Source organism: Chlamydotis macqueenii, chromosome 4 (genome assembly GCF_036417535.1).
Source record: "Chlamydotis macqueenii isolate bChlMac1 chromosome 4, bChlMac1.mat, whole genome shotgun sequence".
Lineage (NCBI taxonomy): Eukaryota > Metazoa > Chordata > Aves > Otidiformes > Otididae > Chlamydotis > Chlamydotis macqueenii.
This window is the reverse complement of record NC_141559.1, coordinates 56,747,366-56,769,551: the sequence shown is the minus strand read 5'-3', so window position 1 is coordinate 56,769,551 and position 22,186 is coordinate 56,747,366. Positions and strand designations below refer to the sequence as shown.

Genomic DNA, 22,186 nt, shown 5'->3' with positions numbered 1-22,186 from the left:
TTATACCACACTCAGAGATTCTATTTAGATTTGTTTAGACTGTTGTACATTTATTATGCTCTTTTTTTTATTATTAAATTAAGCTATTTAACTTTCATGGCTCATTTTAAAATGTTTTCTGCCTCTGCTTTAAAACCTATTGCATTGTTTTCTAAATTTTAGCATTACGTGTCTACACATAATGGGGCATAGACTGATGATACCTTCATATCCATACTGAAATAATCTTTCATGCAAATCTGTTAGGAATGGGAATATTCAGAAGCATAGACCTCATCTATTTTGTGAAAGGCCAAGGCAAAAACTTGTGCACCACTGAGCTTTCAGAATAAGAATGAGAGGTATGGAGGATGGATGCTGACTATCTGTGCTTAAGTGAAAGTCACAACCCTTAAGAAAACAAAACCTGGAATTAACAAAGTTCTGCTTCATTCCTGAAGCTCCTTTTCCCCCTCCACCCTAGATGGCCCATGCAAGAGGAAGCACACAACATTGCATGATTTTCACAAAGCAGTCAGCAGAAGCCTCTCAGTTTCAAAGGCACAACGCACGTCCCTCAAGTTCAGCAGAATTATACAAGAAGTATTTCAATTTAATATGCTCTAAAAGCCACTTTCCCACAACTCACGTATGGCAATGAAGGCTCAGAACTGAAGCTGAAACAAAAATACACATTGCCTCTTTCAATGTTGGGGTTTTTTTCTCAATTGTCTCACAATCCACAGACAGAGTAACAAAGTAATTTGCTGCTTCTCTTTCCCCCTTTCCTCCCACATGCATCCCTATCTCCTCTCAGCAGCTTCTAGTTGCTTTCACACAATTAGTTTATGGTCACCCCACTTTTAAATAGTCTTACCGCCCGATATGTTATCTGTAATCACTGGGAAGAGTGGGTGATTCAGTAAGGCTCCCGTTTGGCATCTAGTGAAGCTCTTTCATGCTCTCTCTCTCCTGTGACTGTACAGGCAGACTAGCTCCTTAATCCAGCCTAATGTTCAGTGATTTGAGTAGTCTCCCAAGCTAAAGCTCCTATCTGAGAATATCTAACATCATAATCTTTTTAAAGATGCTCAACAATGCAGCAGTTACAAGTTGAACTAACCCAGATATGGAAGGTGAAGGTAATTTCATTGGCTACAACATAATTGAGAAGTTTGGAAGCCATGCTTTTAAAAGCAATCTGTTAAGAAGTCTCCAGCAGACAACCCTGGCCAATAAACCCTGCTGATCTCTATATTCTTCATGCTGATTTATAAATTACTGTTAAATTACTGACTACATGCATTCAGAAGTACATGCCTCAGAACTACATTGGAAACCTATTTCATAAACCTTGTTTAGAATTATGGTAATTGCACCAAATTTACCACAGTGTCATATGATTCTATTTATCATATTCATTTCTTAAGTCACACAAAACATGACACCCTGACCCAAGAATAAAGAGAAAAATAAATCAGATTAATATGTCAATCAAAAATTCCCCTGGTAGATTCCATGTGCGAGTCTTTGATAGCGAAATGACTCGCGTTTGCTTACTCATGCTCTCTCTCCTCGCTTTAAGTATTTAAGACCAGCAAGTTTTACTCAAATTAAATGAAACTTCTAGGTATTTGGCACATAAATTTGTGAGACCAATTTTAAAATCCCAGACACAGATTCTATACTGCTAAATGGAAAGAAGCCCTAACTCTTGTATTCCGATGTTCCTTGCAGTGCTTGCGTTCACTTAAATATTTACATTCAAATTCACATCTCCAGTTGTTAGTCTTACAAATTGCAACTTATATGTAATCAGTTTACTCACTATAAATGTTTCAGCAGTGAAACAATAAAACAGACTCCTTCTTCCCACAGGAGGAATTTGCTTTAACACAGATCAACTGAACTAAATGTAAAGAAGGTGAAGCTTTTCTGAGCATACACACTCAAAGGCCTTGCTGATGCCCACAATAACTGCATGTGGATATTTAAAATCTATTATTTTTCACTGAGTTAATTTATATAGTATGCCTATTTTTCTATATTAGTGCTCGATAAATGTGTCTTTAGCATGTGATAAACACTTGTTTTTTTGTCTGACTGACTCTAAGCATAACAGAAGTGCAGAGAAAATGGTCAGTGAATGTAAAAATAATTGTACCCAATAAAAGCAGTAGCAGCAGAGCTGACTAACAGCATCAGGCTTCTTGTGCAAACTGAAGATAGGCTTTTGGCATGCAGCTATGAATTACGCAGACATCATGTTCCAGAGAAGAAGTCGTCTTGGAGAAGATTTGTACTGTTAAAAACCTTTAACGGGTCCCGCTCTTGGATACAAATGCAAAATCCTTCCTTATAGGTAATCCAACATACCTCTGAGCACACTCATGTCTGTAGTGGGCAGAGTTCTGACTATACGGTGTCACGCATGGAGCAATACACAACATTGTTTAAACACTGTGACGGTTTGGAGTACCTGGGATGTGGCCAAGGGTGAAACACAAACCTCTGTTTCTCATACCCCATTCCAGTGAGGTTCGGAGAGTCCCTAAATCTTACTGATGTGAACAGAAGGTAAGAACTCCCACTAGGTCACAGGAAGGAGACCTCAGCTACAAAAAGCATAATCAAGCTACTCAAGTTCAAGAGCAGATTAGCATGGGCCTCCATTAAACTATACAGTCAGAGCCCTTTGCCAAAAACAGAGTTAGAAGTGAAGGGATTTTTCTACAGTTCTAATATTTACAATTGTTTGTACATATGTACATATTTATATATTTATTCATACCTGGACAATGTGACGTTAAAGGGATAATTCATAATTTACAAATGAAACATTTTAAAAATGTATAATTATACCATGAAAAAACCTTTTTTTTTATTGCTTGCCTTCCAGCCTTATGCTCATAATCACACTATTGCACACATCTCCATGTTACATGGAAGATCTTCATTTATATATAAATATATATGAAAATAAGGATCTTTTTATTTTAATGTTCTGAGTAAAGTGCTCATTTTTTAACTACTGTTGATGAGAAAGGTTTAATCTGACAGTTTAATTAGCGGGACTTCAAGGGATACACACCTTGTCCATGCTTCTCCCTTTCATTTATAACTTACAAAATATCTTTATTTTACTGATGTCAACTCTGTCTTAACTATTAACTCTGCTCATAATATGCATTTGTGACCTTGGCATCTATACTGTCACACAAAGTACAAAACAGAATCACATTAAAAGCAAAGAAAAAGCAAGAAAATAAAACAGCAAATGAAAGCAGTGTTTCTCTTTGTTGTTTTCAGTACATTTCCATGTGGTAAGATATTCTTTTATTTGATTTTAGAAATATTTGTACAACTTCGTTAAACTCTGAACATACCTATTTTATGCACTATACTCAAGTACTGTACAAAACTGCAATAAATGACACTATACGACTACATATGTCTCTACTAGAAGACATCATCATAAACGTGTATCTTTTTTTAAAGGTCAACTAATAACTGCTAATGTATGTGTGAATCAAAATATTTTTGATTGGCCAAGTATACTAAAATCTAAATACACTACACAATTATTACTTATGTCATGATTTACCAGGCCTTTAGGGGCATAAAGAATCTTTGCAAAGGCTCAGATGAAAAACAATTTTACTGATCAGTATTAAATGTTCATATAAAATTGCAAATGGCAGCTCCAATTTTGATAATTTGTGTATATGAAATACAGTTGATACTTACTGACGATGCATGACCTTTTATTAAAAAAATAACATTTAAATCTTAGCAAAACCATTTCTAGTATACAAAATCGTTGTAAAGTTATGTCAGCGAAATGTAAAGTTGCAATTTACAAAAGCAGCAGTAAATTTTAGTATATGGACAATTTCCTGAACTTAAATCATGGTTCTTATTTCCCTTGAAAACAATGCTTCCTGGGTCAAATATAGGTAAATACTTTAGTGGTAGGTTTTAGGATAACAGTAAGAAAGGAAAAAGAGTGTATTACATTACTGATATACTTAACTCTGAATAATTTTTGAGTGCCTTTATGAACCTGACAATAATCCAATTAAGAACAAAATCAAAAAGCAAAAAAACCCAACTTTGCTGAACCAGACAACCTGGCTTAGCAACAGTAAATAAATAAAACAGTGAAAAGAATAAGAGTTTCACTAGCAGAAGTGGGTTGGTATTGGAAATCTGATTAACACTTGCTTTTCTATGAAATAAACTAGAAGAGTTTATTAACAACTTCAAACAGGATAGAAGTAAGAAACTTGTGTTTTTTGCCATATAGTAGTCTTTACTACCTCTTCAGCCTAACTAGTATCCAGAACATTTGTGAACAGTAGAACTGTATGACCCCCATACTCTGTTATGTACATGGGTACTGCTATTGTATGAAACAATTACATATCTTTAAAAAAATCATTTTTAAATGACAGTTTCCTTCATTAAAGTAGAATTAGTTACTTTATAGAAAAATATTTTAACTTTAAATTAAAAAAATACTGTTCCTAAATAATTATGTTAGATCATATCTTCATTTCATTGTATGGAGAGAATATAATTCTGTATATTTGAATCCTAGTTTAACAGAACTCCCCTGGGTATAACTTTTAAAGAGCTGGCTATATTTGCCATGGGTGCTATCTGTTTACAGACCCATGAATAAACACTGTGTCCCTCCTTTGGAGATACACAGATAAGACATCTATATACACTCTGTACATAATGGTTCACAGATTAGCAGTTATTAGTCGTACTGTACATAGCAAACAACCTATCTGATTAGAATGATGCTCAGTGCAATTCAGCTTTTAGGTTGATGGCGCAAAGCCAAGTAAGACAGGCTCCCTGTTTAAATATGTAGCCCAATACACTAAATTAAAAGTACCAAATAAGACTGGAAACACTATTCTAGACATTCTGTCAATTTTGCTAACACTGTTGAATGTCTTCTTTGCTTCCTGTGGCTTTGCTTCTGGTTTTGCCTTGTTGGGTTCTGCCGTTGTAGCACTCTTGGAGATGGTTGGTAGCACTGAGTCCTTGGTAATATTTGGAGCATAGTTGGCAACAGCCACTGCATAGGCATTGTTTTTCTTAATGACAGATGCTTTTTCTTTTTTCTATTGGAAAATAGCATGAAGTTAAATATTTAATATCTCTTTACCAGAATAGACTTAATAAAATATAATTTCAAATGTAAAAGAAACAAATGAGTATGTGTGAGTATGTTAAAATAAATACCAGGTATACCATACTGATACATTCAAATATAAAGAAAGACACTTCCAGTCTATCCAAAGAGAAGGTACAGGGAATATAAGAATGCTCTAAAAATATGGACTCTTGCACCATCAAATGCTCTACTGAAGTTATATGAGGAAGGATCTGTTACTGTGACTGTAAGGATAACTGGAGAAGAGTTGGTCTTTCTCTAGCTGCTTTGCAACTGGCTTCTTGTAACAGAATTGCAAGATCTTTAAATTGTTCTCTGTTAAGAGAACTAGAAGGAATGAATGGGTGGACTCGAAAAAAAAAAGATTACCTGACACTGCAATAAAATTGAAATTAGGCCTATTTTCCCACCTAAATCTAGCATTACTATTATTTGAACATCTCATAACATGCCACCAATAAATAAAGGAATCTCAGTAATAGTCTACATTCTTAAGAGATTCTGGAGAAATATGTCTTTATGTTTTTATACTTAGACACGCATGCACAGAAGTCAAAAAGAGATTGCAACTAAAAGGAGGAGGTCTGGTAGTTGCAGAAGTGACCTGAGAACTAGCCCAAAATCTATTTCTGTTTTTCAGAAATTACTGTTTTAAAAAATGTGTAACAGTGATGAAAATGGGGATTAGAACCTAAAAAAATTAACAGAAGATAAGAAAAGCAGGATGGAATGACAAGAATTTAATGAAGTTCAGCAAAAGGAAATGTAAGTCCTGCACTGGGGGAGGAATAACCCCATGCACCAGTAGAGGTTGGGACTAATGGCCTGGAAAGCAGCTTTGCAGAAAATGGGGAGTGTCCTAGTGGACATCAAGTTGAACACAAGCCAGCAATGTGCCCTTACAGCAAGAAAGACCAACAGCCTCTTGGGCTGCATTACAAAAAGCATTGCCAGCAAGGGAGGTGATCGTTCCCCTCTACTCAATCCTGGTGAGACACCTTTGGAGTGCTGGGTCCAGTGCTGGGCTTCCCAGTTCAAGACAGACATAGACATAATGGAGTGAGTCCAGTGAAGGACCACAAAGATGATTCAAGGCCTGAAGCATCTGAAATATGAAAGGCTGAGAGAGCTGAGAGTGTCCAGCCTACAGAAAAGAAGGCTCAGGGGAGGATCTTATCAATGTATACAAATATCTGGTGGGAGAGAGTAGAGGACCAGACCAGACTCTTCTCAGTGATATCCAGTGGAAGGACATGAGGCAATGGGAAAAAAATGAAATATAGAATATTCCACTTAAACATACAAAAAAAAAAAAAACCCAACCCTGTTTTACTGTGAGCATGACTGAGCACTGGAACAGGTTGTCCAGAGAGGTGGTGGAGTCTCCATCCTTGGAGATACTAAAAAAATGTCTGGACATGACCATGAGCTGGTCCCTCAGTCCCTAGCTGACCCTGCTTGGAGTAAGGGGTTGAACTAGAGGATCTCCAGAGGTCCCTTCCAACCTCAGCAATTCTGTGTGATTTTGTATGCTTTCAAATGGCTAAATTTCACCCAATGGCAGTCCAATGGAGAGGCTATGACTATAGACAGATACAGGGAGGTATAGGTAATGAGTATAGGCTTGACATTTTAGACATATATATACAGGTATAGAGACTAGCTCTGTAGTAATGCTACAAATTGATTCATTGCTTTGCAGCAATCTCAGACTAAGGAACTTTTAATAACCTACAAGAAAGAATGGAAGGATTTCAGTTTCTCAGAAAGCAAGGCTCTCCATATGTAATTTAGAAGCAGGCAAATAAATATTAGATTCAGTCAATTTCTTCCATAAAATACAGAATTAAACAGATGAAAAATGCTTAACTTCTGTCTCATATAAGAAATCATCAGCTGTTGTATTGGTTTGGTCTGATTTTTAGTCTCATGGAAGTGGCACAAGTGAGGGAATTTTTGTGACATTTCCCATATAGCTGCATTCCAGTTTTTTACATCCACTGGGAGGCATCTACCTAATTTCCAATTTTGGTTTTAAATTAGCTCCAATTTGATATTTATTGGGGCCATCTACAAATCTTGATAAGATCTTCATGGTTAGATGTTGTACCCCAAATACCTTATCTCAGGAGACAGTGTCACGTAAAAAGAAAATCTAGGATCACGTGGGAATTCAGCATTGCTCCTTATTGAGTGGAGTGTGAAAAAGGGCTGATGAAATATGTAGCTTGTCCCCGTATTTGCTTTGCTGTGAGAAAAATTCCATGTTGACAGCACTTAGATGGGCATTTCCATATAACATGAACACAGATGACTGTCACTAGGGAAGCATATTTCACTTTATTTGGTGAAGAGTAAGCTTGGCTTTAGATGCACAGATGAATTCAGAAAAAATATAAGAGCAAATTACCAAATCAAATTACAAGAGGAACATTCTGATCTAGAATTCCTTCCTTTCAGACACACTTAGTGTGTTTTTAAAAGGTATCTGTAATACCATTAATGAGGCCTTCATAATAAAGATGAACCATATTTTTGTATGAGAAACTAGGAATATGTTAAAAGTTTAGCTTTTTGTTAAGTCAGTTTGAAGAAAGTAGAGAACTGGACATGTCAAGGATATATAAATCTTAAGATGGAAGGGCTAATTTTGTCATTCCTAGGGAAGGAATACTACCTAGTTGTTTAAAAGTTGATTTAAAAGAACAGCCAAAGGATGATCGGAGAGTTTAAAAGGGCTCCCTGCATTATTACAAAGCCAGAGCAACGTGCCAGTCTGAAAAGCTTCAGTCGCAACATGCTGATAAACTTGTAGTGATTCAGTATCTACTTCTAGCTTGAGGGAAGAGATCCTGAAGCTATGGATAGTTTATGCCCTTCTGGAAGCCACAGAGAATTACAAACAATGTATTAATTTCCTCTCATTTTCCTTTACCATTAACTGAACATTTTGCTTCTTTATGCATTCAAAGTGCTGAGAAACTAGCAGTTAATTAAACTTTGCTTCATGTCTATCATTGTAATCTAGGAAGGAAATAATATTCTATCCTATTTTAAGGAGAACCACAGAAATCAGAGTATTCTTTGTCAGAAGAAATCTTTTTCAATTGGTGGAATCAGGGACTGGGATACGACAAAATTATATAATATAGCAAGCCAGTCAAAACAACGTCAGCTTTAAAATTTGTTCTGTGTTATTAAAATCATATACTGTAAAGCTTGACAAAAAAAAAAAATTAGGCGTATCACTAGTTCATTCTGTTCACAAAATAAGAAATTCTGTCCAGTTAAAATTTCTTCATACTATCACACCTACACTACTATCAATACAGAAAATCAAGGCACGACTGTATTTCTGCTCACTAAGAGCATCACAGGTGCTTCATCATAGGTGAAGAGGTACTCAGAATTTTGTACAATTACTAGTTAAATTAATTTTTAATGTCTACATATCATTAGGGATAAATTTCAGAATAGTGAAAATGTTCAAAACTTCTAGATTTTGTTATTAATAATTTTTACATATATGGGCATTCAGTTGTTTTTCTGATCCTCAGTTAACAGGAAAATTAATATACATTATATCTTTCTGTGATCTTTTTCTTATTTCCAACTCGATTAGATTAAATAATAATAAAGTTATCAACCAGTATAATCTGGATTAAATTTTCTGAATAACCAGATAAACAGTTGTATCTAAGGGGTCAAGATACAAGTCAGACAGTTCCCAACATAAAAAAAATAATGTACTTGATAAATAAATCTGGATTATTGAGACCAGGTGAGATTAGCTATATCACGGCAGATACATTTTTCTTCAGGACAGAAAATGCATCTAAATTCTTTTCATTTAAAACATCATGCATTTTTATATATATATATATATAAATTTATCAGAGCAATCTATTACAGTTGTTTTAGTACAATTGACTGGAAATAGGGCTATTTCCTTAGGACTTACCTTATCATTCACTACACTTTTTCCATCCCAGGCCCATCCTCGTTTTGTGAAATAATTTACAGTTGCAAATTCAATTAATGCAGAGAACACAAACGCATAACAAACAGCAATAAACCAATCCATAGCGGTTGCATATGCTACTTTGGGGAGTGAATTTCGAGCACTGATGCTCAGTGTTGTCATTGTCAACACAGTTGTTACTCCTGCAAGGGGACAAAAAAAAACCAAAACATCAACAATTTTACTTGGATTTTGAATGAATGTTAACAAAAATACAAACCAAAAGTTATTATGGTATGTTTGTGAAACACAATGGAAAATTTGCTTATCTAAATTTGTGCCAAATTGCCAGAAACATATTAAAGGCTGCATCTGGTGTTTCATTTAGGATATTTTAGTTCAATTTTATTTTCTAAACTTCCCTTTTTTAATCAGTTGAAGGTTTTACTTATAGGAGACAGCTAATATTTAATATTTTTTTAGCTATGATGGCAGGTAAGAAACAAAATTAACAATTCCTTAACAGAGTCATAGTATTTTGCAGCATTATAGTAATAATGATTATTATGTTAATGTTTGGTGGTTGGCTTCACTGCAGTGGCTGCAGGTCTGGCACCCATCTTTACTGACAGTGTTACACCAATTGACCATTATTAGCAATAATGATTTTTTTTTCCCAGCATTTGTTTCACTAACCAACCAGTGACATAGCTGAAGACATAAACAGGTTAAGTTTTCATTCAGGTAACATGTATTTTTTGTAGAACAGCATATGGATTTGAAATACTAGATTATTATAAATGTGTATTATGTATCAGAAAACAAAACTTTATGATCTAGCAGGATTGTTTTTTCACTGTTATGAAAAGCACTTTACAGTACTTTGTACATAATGAAGACCCAGTAGGAAGCCAGGAATTATACTGAAAAGAAATCAGAAAAAAAAATGATTTATGGGAGGAATGGAAGAGAATAACATTTTTCTGAATCCGTTTTAGCAAGCAGAAACCCACAGCCAGAAATGCAGTCTCCATTACTTAAGTAAATCAGTTCTCCCACCTCAGGCTGAATCACACTTAGACAAACTAAACTATTCCCTTTGTGGCACACCATTAAATTCATCTCCAGAATAAAAAGCAACGCCAAGCCCATATCAGCAAACCTACAGTCCATTATGACATGCAAAGGAGAAGCCATAGCAGAAATATTAGTAACAGTACATCACAGCTTCAACAACTGCACACTCATAAAATTGTTTAACAGGATTCCCAAGAGAAAGTAAAGTCACTCTCCCTAAGCCAGATCCTCCACCGTCAGCAATTTGTCACCTGGGTTTTGCAGGATCAACCTAGCCGAAATTTTCCTTCTGCTACAAGAGAAGCGTTTTTAACCTATATGTGAGAGCAAAGAGAGGCAGCAATTACACCTAGTCAGACCTCTTCAGGCTTTGCAATTTCCATCCCTCCTGTAAAGAATCTCCATCTCTGAGGGTGCTACAAAGGATAACAGAGCAAAGCTAAGTGGGCTCAGCCTCAGCGCTGCTCTCCCTTGATGCGCTTCCTGTGCCGCACGGAAAACAAGGCACGCAAGCATCCTGCTGAGTCACACAGTATCCAGACACCTCAGCAAACATAATTCTCTGATTGCTATTTTTCAGCCTCCATAAATTAAGGAAGTGTATTTGGTTGTAACACTGTTGGAATCTACAATGAAAAGGAAGCAGCTATCATACTATATTGTATGAAAATGCATAGACAATGTATTTTGTAAAGAACTTCATCTCTCCTAACACTTACACAACATATGGCTTAATTATTTTCAGCACCTCAGGGAAAAGGCAGTCTATCTTACACTTAAAATTATCACATGCAAATATTAACACGGGTCTTGAGCTGCAAATAAATAATTTTAATTATACAGAAGTATCAGTAAAGTGATTGTTTCTCAGAGATAAGGTGACCTTATCCACATGTAAATATATACAGTTGCTAAGGTACTCTTCTGTTTAAGTCCCACCTTTTAGAATAAACTAATCTTCTGGAAGCCCCATTGGCTTCTTCAGAAATGTAATTTCAGATTAACGACTGACCTTTTCTAGTCTCATTAAAACATGATGAATTTACATCTTGTATCTTGCTACTAGTTGACAATTTCTCTTAAAAAGTTCAGCAAGCCACACCTCTTTGTGACCCAGATGCTAATCAAACAGCACATTGTCAGACAATTGCCAATGCACTTTGATTTATTCTTTCACTTTATAAATTTAGTGGTGTCCAAGCTACCACAGCCACTTAACCTGAATCAAGTGGGAAAAAATTGGACAGAAAATTTAATAAGTGATACCTGTCAGTTTAGGAATCTCTAGTATTTTTATACTTGCTATTATTCTTCAGTGAAAAGACAGATGCTTTTGCACATCAGTTAATTTGAAAAAAAAAAAACAGTATTATCAAATATTCCTTTCAAAAAAGGACTGAAGGGAAATAATCTGCCTCCTTGTCACTGTTAAACTTGAGAGAACTGAAAAATTACTAACGTGGAGGAATATGGTCAACTTGTAAAACAGAATACATTTATTTCACAAAGATGAACTTAAAACCCCAGAAAACCCATATAAACCCATATCAGATAAAAAAAAAAATCCTTATTGCATTATCTAATTCATAGCACTAGTGAACTAAAATTGGTATAAAAACAGTGAGTAGATTGTCCCCCTACAATGAGGTATTCAAAATATTAGAGGAAAACAATCTTCTCCCCTAAATCATATGCTACTTTGAACAGCCTGAATGATTTAACAGGCTATGTAAAGACTGCGTGATATCTCACTAAGATGTAGAAAGACCACAGATTATATACAGGTCAAGAACTGTCTTCTACAGCCCAGCATCCAGCAGATGTGGCACTGAATGGGTGCCAGAAGGACATGGACAGGTAGCATCTTTTAAGAGACCATGAGCAGTCATCTGTTTGTCTTTAAGAAGGATCCAAAAATTAAACCATTAATATTTCCCTTCTCTGAAGAGGACCAAGCATTTTGTGCTTGACAGTAAATATACCTCAATATCATTACAACTTTTCTTCTCAGCAAAGCATGCCTATAAAACCTAATTATTTTCTATCACTACAGGTTTATCCATTCAGGCCAAGACTGAAGCAATTTGATCGACTAAGATTTTTTTTTTTTTTTTTTTTTTATGGTGCTGCTTTGGAAACTGGAGAGAGGATCTCCATCTTCAGGGCTGTAAATCCAACACTTTTCACTGGCACTAAACTTACATATGTGAAAAATACCATCTCTGTCATATTTTGGATTCCAGGACAAATGGATACTATTCAAGATGTGTTTAAAGTTAGACAGCCACCTTTGAGCAAAGAATTTCTGTTACTCAATGGCATAGGGCACTGCCATGCAACAGTGGAAGAGGTAAACTGAAAAAACTAGAAATGTCTAACTAAAAACACACAATGGAAACTGGAGGAGCTAGCACATGAATATTAAAGCTAAAATCTGTTACGATAACTAGTTTATGTCCATGTTTATATGCAAAAGTCAGGCTACTCCTTGATAGGGACAGTTCTTTTGGATTCTAATTTCACATCTTGTAGATCAACTGATTTTTCTAATCTGAACAGATTTTAGTCAACTAAATCATATCCTAGCCTTCTTGTGTTAGAATGTGGACATCTTCTCTGAAAACAAAAGTAAACAGCCTAAGTAATGAGCTAACAAAGCACATTTCTGTAACAAATGTTACTTTGCAAATAATTTGTACAAAATGCTTAAAATGTGTTCCATTTCTTACCATGTCATGCTGCTCCTCCAACAATTTAATCTTTTCATCGCAGCACTTTGCAAAGATACACAGAATGGTTGAAGAACATATCACAAAAGGATCAATACATTACTCTTTTCTTTATGAGGAAGCTAATTCCATTTCTCTATTACTTCACTCTTTTTTTTTCTTAACCGTAATTGCAAACGTTGTTAGGTAATTAGATCACTCAACTTGGTCCAAAATCTGAATAGATTTATAAATACAAATAACATAGCAGAAAGAAGACTGTTGTCCCTTTTACAGAGATACAGATTACTACTTCATTTTATCATTCCAAGAGCAAACAAATGGTTGGAGGTCTAAACAAAAGCTTAAAAATTCTGGAGATAGGGTGATTTTAAAGTATTATACTGTAACATTTAGCTACACACCATACTGTTTCTTTTTCACTTACAAAATGTATATGTATTACTTGAGAACACAACACAAAAGGAGAGTGTATTGATTCTGCTTAGACATCGGGAGATAAGTCTGAACAACCATTGAGGGAAAGATAGTAGAATTTTTGAGCTCAAGTGCTCTGTCTACCCTTCTTACTAAAAGAACAACACAAAAGGCCAGAAGCCTTTTTAAACAGCGTGGGAGGCCAAGGACCATAACATTTCCTGTTTCCAGAAAAGTGGCATTCAGTCAGTTAAGCTACCCAGACGTGTCATGAAGTTGATGCCCATGTTGCTTCACTGTGCCAACACCGAGCAATGCAGTAGAGTTCCCCATCGATCGACAATCGAGCTAATTCCCAAAGCTGAACGGCAAGCACTATTTACCCCAGGTCCAGTAAAACTCCCATGTCATTATGCCACTGTTGGAACATGAGCTAGTGTCTTGGTACACCACTGAGCTGAGACATGAATTTGTCTGCAGCCAGCTCAGTCTCTAACTAAGCACTACAGGTATACTTGCCCACTGCATACCACTAGTATGCAAACCACCAGAAATTCCCAGTTAAGAAATTATAGGCTGAAAGTTGTGCGTGGTGAGATATCTCTAAAGACACAAAAGATAATCTGCAGCATGGGAAAGGAGAAGTAAATAAAGACAGTTGAAATTATTTTCAACAAAATGGGAAAAGGTACTTTGTATATACAGGACTGTTCAAAAGGAAGAGTGTACATTATTCAATTCCCATGTAAAAATAACCAGAGAATAAATCTGAGCTTTTCTTAGGTTCCCCTTTCTGTACTTGCACAGTTTAAAAGTCTGTCTTTTTCAGGTCTAAATGACTTTTTGCTTAAAAACGTATATTATTTAATATAGGTTCAGAAATGATAAACCAAGAACAAGCAAAACACAGGGACAGGAACGCAGAATAAGAATAAGAGTCCTGACAAAAATAATATAGCTGTGTGAATTTACAATTCTGCATCTTGGGCAATGTACTAAAAAATAACACGGCTATTAATTTTTGTTCTTGCCTGCTTTCAGTATCAAAGAATATATATATAACTACATTCATTTAAACATTCACATTTCTACTCTGTGTGAGTTAAAACACATAGATAACTGGAGCACTAAGAAAACTCATTTCTGATTTTTCTGTCACCTGCATCTGATGTTGCTATTCAAATATATGTGATGCTTCTAAATGTTATGACCCATTAAAAACAAACCGAGAATTCAATAAGCTGCACAAGATTAGTTTTACTAAAATTGTTGACACTAAATGCGTAACAATAAACACATTACTAAATTAAACAGATTGTAATCTTGCACTAAATGAAGGCATTATGAACCAGGCTTATTCCCTTTTGTTAAAAATGCAATCAAATGCTTTTCAAATTTATCTGCTAGAGAAAACACATTCAAGACTTATTTAATTAATGATGATAAAACTTTCTACTCCAAATAATTTAAAGCAAACTTGAAACAATATAACATTAGACCATAATTCATTTGGGATAGCATAGGTCAACAATATTAAATAGATGCCATAAAGGAAAGGGATTAAAGAGCTCAACTGCAAAAGAAGCCTCATTATATAAACCCCTTAATGTCAACCTAGAACTTGGAACTATGTTGTGAGAGAATAGAAAGGGGAAAGAAAAGCAACTTCTTTCAAACATGAAATAATAAATGCTAAGTGGTGCTTTGAATAACTGGGAGTTATGTTTCTTTGAAAGGAGCAGTACTTCAGTGGTTAGTCCTTTCCAGGACTAGATAACTCTCGAGAAGGTACTTGTAATAAATTTCTAATTGATTCTGAAAACTGCTTTATCAAACCTAATACTTTCTACTTAATCATATTTTAATATTGATATATTTATTATATAATCAAAGGCAGGTGTCTAGCAAGTGACTACTCCATATAAAACCTAAAAATGAATAATGATCCATAAAAATGTAAGTTAAATCTCCTGCAATTTTTATATTCCCTGACAGAAGTAGCTTGTTTTATTACCTTAGCTGTAGTATGGACTTATGTGTCACTGGGTGGAGTCTACCTGAAATTACCACCCCAATGAAACCTTGAGTGCACCTTCCCAGCTCTAAGTGTCAAGATTAATTCAGTACGAGCCAGAAAACAAGTAAGAAGCAATAGATGGACTTTGTTATGAAACTGTCACTAACCTCCCATTTTTGTGACACTTTTAGGCAGGAGACCAGAGGCTATCAGAAATCCCAGTGACAACTGTTGCCAGTAGGTATAGAGAAAGACTGGGAGATTCACCTGGGGCTATGTGATTACAGAGGTTATTGGCAGCTTATGCTGACAATCTCATCTAGAGTGTAAAAAAAATGTTAAAAAATGGCTCCTCAGGGGACATCCAACCCAATGCAGAAAGCTAACCCTGATGGAGCTAGGCTGCTCCATCAAGCAAAGCCTGGATGCATCTTGTTCTTCTGGGTTCAAGGTGCCAGTCTAAGCTGGTCTGGAGGGGATGGAGCCCTGACTGGTGCATGAGGTGCACATCTGTGTGGCAGAAATAAAATACTAGCACAGAAATTGCTATTTCCTTGATACACCCATTGTGCTTAGTAAATAGATTTTAGATTTTATGTCACTGGATGGTGCAGTTCTGTTCTTGCATCCACCCTGCCTAGATCCCTCACGACATCCTGAAACATGACTCTGTTCATTATCCCTACTACACTAAAGCCCCAGCAGAGTAAAGCAGCAGGCTGCTATGCAGATATTGCTTATTTAAAAAAAAAAAAAACATAAATTAAATAAAAAATAAATCAAGAACAAGAAAGAGGCATGCAGGAAGGGATACAGCATGCCCAGAAAATTATCCTAGTGCCTTGTTACTGATAACACAGTAACAGTAAGTGCCTTTTAGGAAGAGAAGATGAGAGACTGTTTTTGAACAAATGAGGTACTGTGTCCTAAATGTATAGGAGGAGGGTAGAGAAAAGGGCAAACACAGAGATACAGAAGGATTTCACACTGTACTTGCAAAGCTGGCAAACAGGAAGGTGCATTTTGATAAGCAGAAATGGACAAATTCACAGAAGATTTTGAAGAAAGAAAAAAAAATCTGCTTGGGAAAACATGGTAGAATTCTGGTCCCACGGAAACCGCTGACCCATTTCATCTGACTTCAGTAAGGCTTGTATTCAAACCTGCAATTTTCACAGTGCTCTGGGTGGCATCTTCTCTACCAGGAGAGACAATAAGTGCTTTGTTGTGCATCATACTTAAGATGCATTTGAGTTTGTCCTATTTTTTTAAGAGAGCACGGTGTTTACTAATCATACAGCTTTATGTAGCATTTCTGATGGCTGATTCCATAAAGATATTACATTCTTTTTGTTGTGCTACTCTCCTTTTCTTTAAAAGCAAACAAATTAAAATAACATTAAGTTATGCAAATAAGAAAGACATTTGTTGCTTTGCTTTAATAACAAAGAAAGTAAAATCTTAATGTAAGAAAAACTCCATTATTTTGAGCTGCTGAAGCTGTCCGCTGCCTTATAGTACACTCCAATTAGAACTAATGGGAAAGATTTGCCACGATCCTCAGAACAGGGTTTCTTTTAAAGAATTGCAGATTACAAAGTTTAACACATTCAAATAATTCACCAAATTCGAATTTAATTTGCTTAATTTACAAATATACTTAGAATAGTGCTTATTTACCAAGTACCAAAATAACTGGATAATAATAAATTCAGAAAATAATCTAAATTTTCTTTTCAAATAGAAATATTATCATCTTTTTTCATTCTGTGAAAACGTTTTCCTCTTAAAAAAGTCAAGGATATATGGACAGTTCTTGCGTATGTGCTAATTTCCAAAAATTTTGGGACTCTCAGGAGATCATAGAATCATAGAATCATAGAATGGTTAGGGTTGGAAGGGACCTTCAAAGGTCATCTAGTCCAACCCCCCTGCAAGAAGCAGGGACATCCCCGACTAGATCAGGTTGCTCAGAGCCTCATCCAGCCTGGCCTTGAACGTTTCCAGAGATGGGGCTTCCACCACCTCTCTGGGCAACATGTTCCAGTGTTCTACAACTCACATTGTAAAAAAATTTTTCCTCATATCTAATCTAAATCTACCCCACTCTATTTTAAAACCATTACCCCTCGTCCTATCACAACAGATCCTACTGAACAGCCTCTCCCCATCTTCCCTGTAGGTCCCCTTGAGGTACTGGAAGACCGCTATAAGGTCTCCCTGGAGCCTCCTCTTCTCCAGACTAAACAGCCCCAACTCTCTCAGCCTGTCTTCATAGGAGAGGTGCTCCAGCCCTCTTATCATCTTCGTGGCCCTCCTCTGGACCTTCTCCAACTGGTCCATGTCCTTCTTATGTTGGGGGCTCCAGAACTGGACACAGTACTCCAGGTGGGGTCTCACCAGGGCAGAGTAGAGGGGGAGAATCACCTCCCTAAGAGATCTGTAAGCTGCAGTTGAAAGCTGTTTGAACTAGAAATGGTATCACATTCTACAAACACACTAACTTGAATGAAAAAGGCCTTTACCAAGCAGACTTCAGAAATACTTCCTAACAGCTTCAGTTGTTGCAAAAAAAGTTAACGCTACTCAATATACTCACCAAAGACTGTCCTGGCAGGTACAGATTCTCTGTTCAACCAGAATGACACTTGAGAGAGAATGACAGTCATGATACAGGGGAGGTAAGTCTGAATGACAAAATAACCAATTTTTCTCTTCAAGTGAAAATGAGCCGTCATTACTGTATATTCACCTACATGCCACAAACAAACAAAGAACAAAGAAACAAAAGGTTATAATCTTAAGAAAGTCCATTTCTTTGGTAAAACAAAAGTTGGTCCATTTATGAGAAACAAATGTGCTACAGTTAAATTGCACAGAATGCATTTTGTGGTAGAAAGCATCCTACAGAATATAAGAAAGCTTTTGAGTACAACTACATCTTATTCCCATTGAGCTCCAAGAAAGATCAGTGTTCAGAAAATCACAGGAACTCTTGTATGCCCTGCTAAGAACTTCAGTCCTGCAGGATTCTGCACATAAGCAACTCTCTGTGTTCACAAAAGAGCACCCTAAGAACTTAGTCTTAGTCAGAAGGCAATCATGGGGGTCCATCACAGTCTAGAGTCAGGTAGAATAATCCAATATTTACGGAGGCCAGTAGCATGATGGAAGAAAAAAACAGTCAAAACCAGCACACTTCACCATTTAGATGTCAAAAATGTGTCATTTACCATATGAATTAAACAATCTGAGTCTCGGTTATAAACCTTAGGATTCAAGTCTGAGCTCCAGATAGGATTAAAGAAAAAAGTTGCTAGGAGGAAGTTCACCTCTGCTACCACCGGTTACTTTTTAACTTGAAAGAATCAGCAAAGTGCTGCTATGTGTTACTTGTGCCATGCATCAATAAACTATGTCTAATATCTCACATTTTGCAACAGTTTTTATCAGTAGCCTTCTAACACCACCAGCAATTCCTATGTTCTTTATAGCCAACTGAGCACCTTCTTCTTCAAAATGTCTTACTAACCTGTACTTGATTTAACTGTCTCTTTTCCAATTGTTTGGCCTAAAAGATCATACTGATTCAATCTTGAACCATCTGGTGCCACCTGCACTGAATCTGAAGCATTGTAAGTCCAAATGTATGTCACTTCTGAAGTTGTGTATGCATCTGTGGGAAACAAGATAAAATACTTCGTCAGAGATTTAAGTGAAACAGCTTCTGTCAAAACTCTTAGAATTAGAAGGGCTACTTATTTATTTAAAAAAAAAACTCACCCCAAAAACCTAGAATGATATGGTAAAAAATGTTTGTCCATTAAAATAGCTTTACTTATGGGGTAAATGCCGATTGCAGCAAGGGAACAGGGCACTTATTTGTGATCTTATGAACCACACTTTATTTCTATTAGACTACAAACAACATCTTTTCTACATTGTTAAAAAACTTGTCAGAGATTACATATATGTATCCTAAAACTCATGATAAGCCACATGAAAAGAACATCAATTTGCAAGATTTAGGACACACAACATTTTTGAAAATTCATTCCTATATTGTTCTGACTCTCCATTGTCACCACTCCAGTTTGTGAGTATATCACAAGGATTTTATTAGCTGAAATTCATACCTAAATATGGGAAGCCAAGTTCAGTGACAATGCCCTTAACAAACTCATAGTGGCTGTATGCCTTGTGCTGTGTACCCTCTTAAATTTCACCCGTTATCATGGTATCTTTTTGCGGGACACGCTGGCATTAAGCAGGCTACTCTCTCAGTATATTCATGATCAAACATAGATTTAGCCTAGGGTCTGTCAAAATAAACTAGAATGGAAACAAATCAACACTGTATTTTAGATAGCATTAATGCCTCTACATTAAGTAAGAAAGAGAAAAATTGAGTACGTCCTGCAAGTTTTTCCAGTCTAATACCCTACTAACCAAATGGAGTATGAAAGGAAAAGAGTAAACCACTGATGGAAGAAATTGTGTGTTCACTTTGATTGCCTGAGACAAATGTATTTTAAGTCTTACACCATAAGTGTACTGAAGTGAAAAAGAAAAGCAACATTTCTGTTGGGCTGCAAACATTTTCACTTGAGAAATCTCAGGAGTACCAGAAAGAAGCTTCTTCATGCAACTAGGATGACTTGCACGACTAACAAAATCTCTACCATGTAGAGATTTTCAACACTTCCCTTCTATCTTTCCAGCTTCCCACAGGAAAACCTCTGCATTAATGCAAACTAGCAGTACTGCCAATTGCTGATTTGTCCCCATCCTCCCTACTGCTGGTTAGACTTTTTCATGATGATAAAGAAAGGCAATCTATTAAGCTACAGCTTCTGCAATACATTCAGTTTGGCTTTTCTCTTTTGTATAACAAAAAAAACCTGAGACATTCATACAGGCCGATGATCCTCCTAGCAAAGTAAGATTAGCATCATCTGAAGAGCTGTGAAAATACATACCACTGGCAGACTTGCCTCAGCTAAACCAAAATCCTCAGGGTTCCTTCTTGTTTTCACCACTATTCATCATTCAAATTCTATCCCAGAATAAAAGCTGAAAAATGCACAGTAGGCTAGAAATGAGTTTTAGGTAAAGAAATAAAATGAGTGTGAAGCTGTTCAAAATGAACAGAAATAAGAGTTCCCTGGATGTGCCAACAGACTGGAGCACAGGTGACTTCAGGGGATGTGAAAGACAGCTTTTCTAAAATCACATTGCTCACAGTTTGAATTCTCCTGTTTACTAGAAAACCAGAAAGCATAGACAAAGAACAATGGTCAAAATTAGCAAGCAAAAAAACCCAACCAAACAAGTGAGAGAAAAAAAAAAAGAAAATAAAAAGAAGCTGTTCACACAAAGTCTAACATACCCAATCAGAAAGGTTTCCAACCTAGAAATGCAAATGAAGTCATAATATAGTTTCTTGGACTGAATATGAGTTTTATTATTATGGGGTTTTTTCAGTTGTTCTGAGGCTACATACGAGTCTTTTTTCTCCTTCGTACCTTATAAATCAAACATCACTTGCTGTGCACATATATGGAAATATTACTTTCAGTAGCCAATTTCAGCTAACATCTCTGGTGTTAGTTAGTTAAGCTGCATTATGCATTATAAATATAATATTTAGGGGGCAAAAAAAGACTCAATGATACAAGTATTATTAATTTTAATGATCTTTTATAACCACAGCTAAGATTTCCCTCTAGTGTGGAAACTTATCAGAAACACTGGTTTGGTTTAATTTGCTCCAAACTCCAAGGAAAGGGGATATGTCAGGGTTACAGAGACAGTGTGCACAGTGCTCTGACAATGTTCATCTAGTTAATTATGTCCTTAGTGAAAGTATATCACCTGTTTTGTAACCTGTGGTGGCTGCAATTAATGTAAAATCAGCCAGAATTTAAAGGTATTAACCAGTTGCCTCCAAAAACCATTCCCTTTCCTGGGCCCAGCAGAGAGTGTAGGCTGCAGCCAAAGGAAAAAATAAAACACTTGTTGTGGACAAAATCCAGGAAATGTATATAATGTGATCCTAATCCATGAAGAATAAGCATAAAAGCTGCAATATAGGTAAACAAAATTATACTGTGGTTAAAATAATACTAGTGAAATCAAAGTCCACCTATCTAATGTGTAGACGTGCTAACAAGTGATTTTTTTAATCACAAGAAGCTATTTGTTGTTGCCTTCATTGACTAAGAAAGTAAAAACAAATATTGTTGACAATAAAGAGAAAATAAATGTTTCGACAGATGAAAACAAACATTCTTTGAAGTCTTTAATCTGCTCTTCATTAATGCACCACAAACGTTCTACACAGCCTATGCGCACCCAGCTCTGCCTTCGTTGTCATGGTCTGCGTGCTGGAATAAAAGTAGATCTGCAGTAGTACTGAATTAAGTGTATAGCATTTATTGTTAAACGAGGCAAGAAAGCTCTAAAATGCATTAGAAGACACAACATTGAATAGAGAAAAGAGATTATGATGTGTCAGGTTACAATTTTTTTTTTAAGTACTGTCTTGTGTTTTAAACCTCTCATGTAACAACTTACTGAAACAATGTGATGCTGAGCAATGTTAGATATACACTAACCAATGGCTGTCCTTCTTGCTATATACTTACAGCTGCCAAATTTCAGTGGGCATGAGTGAGCATCCATTGGGAAGTCCTCCAAGTGCATTGGACATTCAGCTTGGACTGTAAGCCTAAAAGGCAAAAGACCGCGATGCATTTAAGTCAGTTAGCAGGACAAGAAAATCACTTCTACAGAAATGAACAGAGTTCATGCTG

The 22,186-nt window shown here is 36.1% G+C and overlaps 1 protein-coding gene across 2 annotated transcripts in view; it reads right to left on the bottom strand.

Annotated features, from left to right (window-relative positions):
- Positions 1 to 2,951: 2,951 nt before the first annotated feature.
- Positions 2,952 to 22,186, bottom strand: part of GABRA2 (gamma-aminobutyric acid type A receptor subunit alpha2) — a 59,724-nt gene continuing 40,489 nt past the window's right edge. For both annotated transcript variants that reach the window (XM_086746827.1, XM_086746826.1), the window contains exons 6-10: positions 22,019 to 22,101; positions 18,904 to 19,047; positions 17,971 to 18,123; positions 9,132 to 9,334; positions 2,952 to 5,117 (exon numbers count right to left, since the gene is read on the bottom strand). In XM_086746827.1, the coding sequence (XP_086602953.1) occupies positions 4,809 to 5,117; positions 9,132 to 9,334; positions 17,971 to 18,123; positions 18,904 to 19,047; positions 22,019 to 22,101 (892 nt within the window). In that variant the 3' untranslated portion in view covers positions 2,952 to 4,808. The remainder of the gene's footprint in view (positions 5,118 to 9,131; positions 9,335 to 17,970; positions 18,124 to 18,903; positions 19,048 to 22,018; positions 22,102 to 22,186) is intronic.